Here is an 8,605-nt window from a genome sequence, read left to right as displayed (position 1 = left end):
CATTACTCGTCTCACCCATATCAGTATATTCAATATCATGCATTAATTAAAAAATAGCATTCATTGCCTTAAAATAAGGAACTTTTGACACAATTAGGGTTGCATGCATTTTCTAATTTCAGTTTATTTTTGGCATTCTTAATTGCTTTTATGTATACCAGGGCTGTAATTATCCAGGGGCCTACTCTATAAAGTGAGAGTGTCAAACCAGTGGCCTAGAAAGATATGAAAAAATGCAGCCCAACATGCATTCATTCCTCGAAGAAACTAAAATAATTTTTTCAAAAAAATTATAAATACTGTTTTGGATATAATTATCACAAGTGCCCTTTGCCATCAAATAGATATGCGGAAAAGTGTTCTCAATGACTATTATTTTGAGTGTGGCCTGAAACGGGTTTCTCCTCTCCTGTTGCAATACAGTCCAGAAAAATTGAAAGGCTCAACAATTCACCTGGAGCGACAGCCTATTCCAAAAAAGCTACTTGAAAGCCTCTATAATTCTGGGCAGGAATTGAACTCAAACCCATCAAACTGGAAGTTGGGCAATAAAAACCTATTTGTCATTGCATGCATGTTGAAAAACAGGATCGTCATAATAAAATAGATAAATTTAATATTTCCATTGAAGTAAAAAGAAAATTATTTGGGGGGAGGGGTGGCGAATAAATAAAACTATTTTTTCCATTATTTGATTTCACTATCTGGTAAATTTCTTTTTTTGTCTATTTTCAAGAGAGAACACAAGATGATCACATAATGAAAAGCAAAAAGTCATGCTGCATTTAAAACTTCCATGCTATGCATCTCTCTCTATATAAAATCATTGGAAGCTCTCGACTCTGAGAAATAAAAACATGCACAAGAGAAGGCAACAGATATCACATTACGGAAAATTGCGTGATTACAAATGTGATTATATATATAGCTAAACTCATAACAGTCTGCTATCAAAATAAAAAAATTCTATGAATATTTATGATAAAACCTCTGTCACTTTGTAGTACATTTATATTTTTTCGTTTACATGTATTTGGCTTAACACATTTGACATGGGGGGGGGGGGGGGAAAGAGCAATAACTGTCAATTGGCAATACATCAGTTGAGGCTGGCTTGAATCAGAGTTCATGGATTTTTGAAAAACCCGAACTATATGGACAGTGTTCTACTTGAATGAGAGGGATTTGTTATAAGAAAACAAATCCAAAATTAACAATGTAATCAATATGAATAAGTAACTTATTTTAATTTTTTTGGGAGGATGGTGTTATAACTGAGAATTTCCCGTGAAAAACAGCTGATTTACCTACAGATTTGCACACAAAACAGTATGTAAACAAAATTGTACACAATTTTTTTTGGGAGATCTATAAATACAGTAAAGCCTTAGTTATTCTAAAAACTTTGTTAACAAATACCAGTTTCTTTTGTATTCATGTTTTCCACAGAAATGAAATTATTGCCAATGTTTGAAATCCTCCTGCAGATGATAATGTTTCATGAGGAGACTTCATGGGTGCAAGTTAGCAATAATTATGTGCTTTTGAGGAGTGATTCCTGGCCATTATGTGCCTTGGTGTATGAATGCAATTTTTTGTGAAGATGCAAATATCCAAATTTATTGCTGGAAAGGGCCACTTCAACTGTATCATAGTTGTTACATAGCAATATTTATTAATTGTTCCCAGGCAGTGCTGTAACAAGGAGTTTTGCCACCCTCTCCACTGTGAAATTCAATAATTTTATAACAGTTCTTTGTTCTCCCTTAAAATTTACAGCCCCCTAAAGTTTGCTGCCCAGGGCAGTTGCCCCCTGTTCCCAGGGATCCTGTTCCAAGCAAATTGTATGGCTGAGCCTTCGCATAGTTAGTCATCTAGAAATTTCGATCTAATGACCTGGACTTAGTCCCAATTACATAGAATGATCAGTTTTACTTTATTTTGAACTGAGCGTTTTTTTTGAATAGCCAATATATTATGTATTTTAAATACTAAATTTTTAGATTAACAAAAAAAGATTTCTCCCCATTGATTATCATACATCTTGACTGTTGTCTAACGTATAGAAATACAGAATAATTGTACATCATCCATTTTCAATATTTTAACACAGTATTATTCCAGCAGAGTCATGCCATACAACATTTAATAGAGTTCATGCAAAAAAGCTTTCAAATTTTGTTCTGCTATTTTGAAATTGCTGTTATTGCAAAAAAAAAGTGCATCAATTAATTCATTGTCTGATGCGATCATCTTCGAAGAAAATTTGTAGTTTTTAAAAAAAAAACTTTTTCGATCGGATAATCTCGCATTTGAAAAAAATCGTACTAATTCAAGGTATGAGTGCGCGCACGCACACACACACATGAATTTTTAAAAAAAATCTAAATCCTGTGCAACACCTCATGGAAATGGGATACCCTATTTTGCATAAATAACACATACAATATGTATTCAATTGGGTGAAGAAAAATAAAAACCACAAAATATTTTACGATGTATGCATATATATATATATAAAGCGACAAACATTTAAATAAAATTCAGGAACAAAAATATATTAATTAAAACACCCAGAGAAATTCGTTTTATATATATATGAATATTTATATATAATATGTACATACACAATATAATAAAAATAGATCTTAAAACTACACGAACAACTATACAGTGAAATAATAATAAAGATTCTATGTATGATGCGATTTGCTATCTGCAATATATATATTTTGTTTATCAAATTAAAAATTCTGCACCAAATTTACAGACACACGCATAGACATATACATATATACTATGTGTGTATACATATATACTTTTTTTTTGGCAGTCTCTTTTGGTTGACTGTTATAAAAATATACAAGACATAAAAGTATTTTCCCACCATCGCATTTTTAAAAACAGTGAATGCCCGATCAAATTAATACTTTTTGTGTTTTTCTTTTTAGCTTTCATATATATATATATATATATTGAATATAAACAAGTGTTCACGATTTTTTTTTTATTTTTCATATACAAATCACCAAGGCAGTTGCTCAATGTAAATAAATACCAAAGTGTATTTACATCTAACTTCAAAAAGAAAAAAAAAATTCCAGAATAAAATATACAAAAATATAAAAATTGACTCATTTTAGAACAGTTCGTGTAATAATAAATTCCTTAGATACGGAGCTTGCGAAACCTCTTTCTGGGCCTGATGCAGTTTGAAAAGGATAGGACAATCTATTGAGATGCAGGACTCCAGACTTCCGTAGTTCTTTGAGCAACTGCTACATATCTAATAATGACATAATTATGCATACATTAAATACCAATAATGAAAGGGGAGGAAAAATCCATACACACGTGAAATATTTCTGTGTGGATTTTGCCTCACAAATGCTGATTTTATTAACTCACATGAGTGAAAACAGAGTTTAGAATATAGGTTAGAACAATATCTCTCTACCGGGAGGGCAATGGCGGTTCCCCTTGCTGTCCTGGGATATTCTGGGGGATACAAGTAAAATAAAATGGTAGGGAAGTCATGACAGGTTATTAAAGGGATCATGGAGAGCTGTTTGGATGTGAGGAAATCAAGCTTCTAAGTGAAATATGGTGGGAAAATGTTAATGTTAATTACTTCTAGAATGCGGCAGAACTGCCCGAAGAACCAGGGCCATCTTAGATGTCCAGGGCCCATCAGAGCATGGTCTTAGAACCTCATGTCCATGGAGGGACCTACATGATGAGATGTGGAACCATGATTTTCCAGAGTATGCAAATATGTAAGCTGTTATTTCCATCAAGATAAGATCAAGGCCTCTACATAACATTATTATAGTAAGGTGGGGGGAAGGTACAATGTTAAGACGGCCCTACATAGAATCTCCACAGGAGAGAAAGAAGTTCACTGAAACCCAGGGGCTTAGAGATCAATCTTAGATGAAATTTTTGTTGTCTTAATAATTTACTCACAAAATTGTTCCAATAAGTAGAAAGGGTCCCGCTCTTGGATTTGAGGATGGGGTAGTGTGCTATAGCCCAGGGCAGTAAGTTCAAAGAATAGGTAGTGAAGAAAATCAAACTAAAACAGGAAGATGGTGATAAAACCATAAATCTGCCTTTGTTACTGAATAAGGGTGGAGGAGGGAGGGGGCACAAGAGAAAAATATGGTTCGAAAGGACCATAGGCAAAAAAGATGAAGATACACTGGTTTAGAACTGTGGTACCCGTGATTCCAAGGGTGCATGAAAAAACCAAGTAAATTTATTGGAAACATTTGTTATTGCACATTTGAGGGAGTACAGAAGCTTCAGGCTCATTTCTGAGAGTACACACACACACATTTCTAGGAGTACAAACATCCTCTATGCATTTCTCAGGATGTGCAAGCCTCTTAAGCATATCCATGGGTACATGAGTCTCCTATGCATTTCTAGGGGTCAGCATACTTTTATGCACTTCTATAAATACATAGGAGTCTTGCATATCTGTAGATGTATGTGATGTCTATATCAAAGGGTGTGTATGCCTAATAGATATTTCAAGGAGAAGGAACCTTACCCAAGCCTGGTAAACATTTATTTCTAGGCATACACAAGCCTCCAACAAATTTCGAGAGGTACACCCATCTTTTTCTAAGCACATGCAAGCCTCCTATACATTTCTCTCTTGAGAGGTAAATGAGCCTTCCATGCATTTCTAGGGATACTTGAAGCAGAGGAACGTGGTAAGAAGAGCTGACCACCAAAAAACTGATGGATTTGCATTGTGAGCAAAAGCAAGAGATAAAGGAGGAGGTCTCATCAGGGAATGAGGAGAAGGATGCAGAGAAATCCCTCACTTCAAATGAAATAAAGAGTTGAGAATTTCAGTCAAAATCAGAATATTAAAAAGGGTTGCTATGTTACAATGAAAGATAGAATCTTTCATTGGGAAATATCAAGAGGCACAAAAATTTCACGCATAACTATGTACAGTGGAACCTTTCTTTAATAGACACTTTTTGAATTACGTTAACAAGCTTCAATATGTTTTACCATCCATTAACTGGCATTCCCAGATAGCAGCCAAAATTTCCTATCCTAAAGGTAGCTGTTATTGAGATGTTCCACTATATAAATAACTAGTATTACAATGAAACCAAACATGAAATTAATTAATTTTTTAAATCAAACTTTTATGCTTTGTTAGTTATACATTGGCTTCCAAAAGTTGAGCATGTGATGGCTTATATGGCATAACAACATCACTTTGATCTTGTCCCCCCCCCCCCCCCCCCCCCCGTATTGGATGATTAATGGAACACAAATATACGATACTCTGGCGCAGAGTTGTTTGGTTTAAACCAAGTGATTTTTTTAAAAAAACCAGTTCGGTTTTTTTCAAAAAATCAAATATAAAAGTGGCCTAATATAATTTTTTTTTCTTGAAAAATATCATATTGGTTCATTATTAGCCAAAATGTTTCATTTTTACCACATTTTATATCCTTGGGGTACATTCTGATGGTATATCTTTACATGACAAGATTTTATAAGTGGTTTTTTTCAAAAAGTCTTATTAAAAAAAAGCGGCCAGAATATTTTTTTTTCATATGAAGTTTCTTAGTTATTTAAATTTATACACAAAAGCCAAAATTTCTCATTCTCACAACATTGTCTAACCTTTGGCTACATTCTGATGCTCTATCTTAAGCAAATTCATGAATAAGAATTGCATCACACATCTAAATGTAGTGTTGTATTATCTCACAGGTTTCTTTTTCCCTTCACAAAGAAGCAGCAACAGTAGTGACACCATCATGCTAGGGGCAGGTGGTCCTATAATCCAATATACCAGCTGTCCTTAAAGGACAAAGACTAGTGTACTAGTAGTTACATTACCTCACATACATTTTCATTTTCTTTCCCATAAGAGAAGTAGCACATTTCCTACTGTATATCTCCCAGTCTTAATATTCAATAGTTGGTTTTTTTTATACTTTCATGGTAAGCCCAGTTAATCAAGGTTCTACTGTATAATAATAACAGATTTATGAAAAATAATCAGCTATATACAGGGTGATTATAATTTGAAGTTTTGATTCCAAAACTATTCAATAAGAACTACTGGTCAGAATGACTTGAAAATTTGCATAGATACTCCTGAAGCAATGGAAGTTTCTTTCGCAAAAGGAAAAAAAAGTGCAAGTAGTGCAAAATGTGCAAGTAGATGATGCTTTACTTGGCCAGCAGTATAATCCATTTTGTGCAACCACATCATTTCGGCACTTCCACAGCATCAGTGTGTGGACAGAACTTCTATCAAGATGCACATTGCAATACCAGCAAAGCAGCTGCTGAAGACCCATTTTGACAGGATGCACCTTAACCCTTGCAACTTCTGGCTGTGAGGGGTACCTCAAAATGTCATAAACAGTGGTCAGATTGCACACTTTGGTGAATTGCAATCTCCAGCACATCCCCTATATGTTAGAAGTTCCTCAGGAATATTAATGTGGGGCGTGTTTGATTTAATAAAGCTGAATTTCAAGCACATACACATCATAACCATGGCATACTCTGATCTGTTGTTGAACAAGAATTTTTGTGCTTTCACCTGATAGCCAGAACACGGTAGACAACATATTTAACATTTCTTAAGTAAGTTGTAGTTATTTGTTCAATTACTTCGTTTTTTGTGATGTTTCCATGAATTATGAAATCGTGCAATGCTATAATTAAGTTATTTTGCCATGGCTGGCTATTGTTTCCATTCTGTGAGCGAATTTTCCACATGTTGGGTGATGTCATTAATTTTACATTTTTAAGTATTTTTCCCCTTTACCAAATAAAATTACATTTTTTTCAAGAATATTCATGTCAATTTTCAAGTCATTCTGACAATCGTTCTTTTTTTAGTGTTTTGAAATCAGAACCTTAGTTGTAATCATCCTGTATATCGTAAATCATCTATAATCAATCTGTATTATTTATGCTTCATTAAATACATTATATTCACCTAATTTTTATTGTTTTTGAAAAATAGCTTCCTAATTAAGCATACCAAAAGTAACTGGAGAAAACATCTTTACATATATGATTAATAATAACATTAAAAGAATTTTCAAACACACAGTAATCCATTGAGTTAAGCAAAAAATAATTAAATTACAAAAGTTGGTTTTTGTTAAAATGTAAGAAATATTTATAATTAATATGGGAATAGTGTTAATTACCATTAATAAACATTTTAATTAATTATTAGAATTCCAATGATTTTTCAGAAATTTTATTGTTTTTAAAGTTAATACTATTTAAAACAAAAAACCAGTTTAAATCAAAAAAACCTGGTTTAAACAAAAAAACATTTTTTTTACCAACCCTGCTCTGGCCACAGTCTGTTCCACAGTACTAGCAGATATTGTTTTACCAAGTAATGCTGCAACCACGGATGTAACAGTTGTGGAGGCTCATAGATTCCGTTTGGATGCTATAGCAATATACAGATTAACAGGGAATGCAGGGTAGTAACCCTTAGCTAAGCAGAATTGATGAACAACCTTCACAACTGTTACATTCATAGTTGCAGTGCCACATGGTAAGACAGTATCTGCTAGTACTGTGCGTTGAAGGCTCCACATAAAGGGATTGTATGCCATAGTACCACATGCTTGTGCTTCACTAACCATCTAATCTAGAGGGGCAAGATTAAAGTTGTGAAGTTATGTTACATAAGCTGCCATGTGCTCAACTCTTGAAAGCCAGTGCATCTTGCAATTTTTACGAATAAATGATTGGCAAACTGAATGAAAATATAACTCAATAATTAAGGATAATTTAACAGCTCTTGTCCAAAAAATAAAAAAATAAAAATTCTTTATGCTGTTACCTTTTTCAAGTGATTATATTTACGTTCCCAGAGCCTAATTTTTTCATTCAGCACTACTGCAGTTCCCTGTGCATCTTGGTGACATCCACTGCATAAGCCGTAATTTGTGGGTTGTTCGCAGGAGGGACAGCTGAGGGCTGTAAAGTATTGTGACAAAGTTCCTTTTGGTTTTGCAGTTGTTGCTGTGGTTGGTACCATGGGCAAAGAAGGCACATGCATGTGAGATACACTGTTATACCTGCAATGTGAAAAAAAAAAAATGAAAAATGAATTTTAATGTGAAAGCATACATATATATAATTCATTTTGTATATGCGAAATGCTCCTTATCCCGCCTCAAAGCTTTTTTTAGCACAATTTCACATCATCCTATATAAGTGAAAGGCAATGTTCTTCCTATTAGTTATTTGGATAGCCATCATCTAGATCAGAGATCTCCAATGTTTTAGTTCAAGCAGAATCCTTGATGGTTATGAGTGTGCTCTACTGGAATCAGAGCAAACATAAATGTTTCTAAATTGTAGATATTTCTATTGCACCAATGATGAAAAATTTCACAGCTTTCAATAATGCAGAACACCAATGATCTAGAAAAGCAAATTTCTAACATATTCTATATTCTTTTTTATGCCATTATACAACTTTTACTTTACATTAACATAGGTGCCGATTCACAGACTTGAAAAATCTGTAGTTCATCATATGACAATTTTTTGCTGCTGAAGAAAAAATATAAAGCAA

The 8,605-nt window shown here is 33.6% G+C and overlaps 1 protein-coding gene across 1 annotated transcript in view; it reads right to left on the bottom strand.

The window, feature by feature from the left end:
• Positions 1-941: 941 nt before the first annotated feature.
• The window catches only part of PolZ1 (DNA polymerase zeta catalytic subunit), a 48,430-nt gene continuing 40,766 nt past the window's right edge, over positions 942-8,605 (bottom strand). Inside the window, exons 19-20 of the mRNA XM_089244889.1 lie at positions 7,865-8,102; positions 942-3,286 (exon numbers count right to left, since the gene is read on the bottom strand). Coding sequence (XP_089101015.1) covers positions 3,140-3,286; positions 7,865-8,102 — 385 coding nt within the window. The 3' untranslated portion in view covers positions 942-3,139. The remainder of the gene's footprint in view (positions 3,287-7,864; positions 8,103-8,605) is intronic.

Source organism: Pholcus phalangioides, unplaced genomic scaffold (assembly GCF_987345545.1).
Source record: "Pholcus phalangioides strain wild (caught in Gottingen) unplaced genomic scaffold, Ppha-v1.0 ptg000015l_1, whole genome shotgun sequence".
NCBI classification, from domain to species: domain Eukaryota; kingdom Metazoa; phylum Arthropoda; class Arachnida; order Araneae; family Pholcidae; genus Pholcus; species Pholcus phalangioides.
This window is presented reverse-complemented; position numbering and strand designations above follow the sequence as displayed.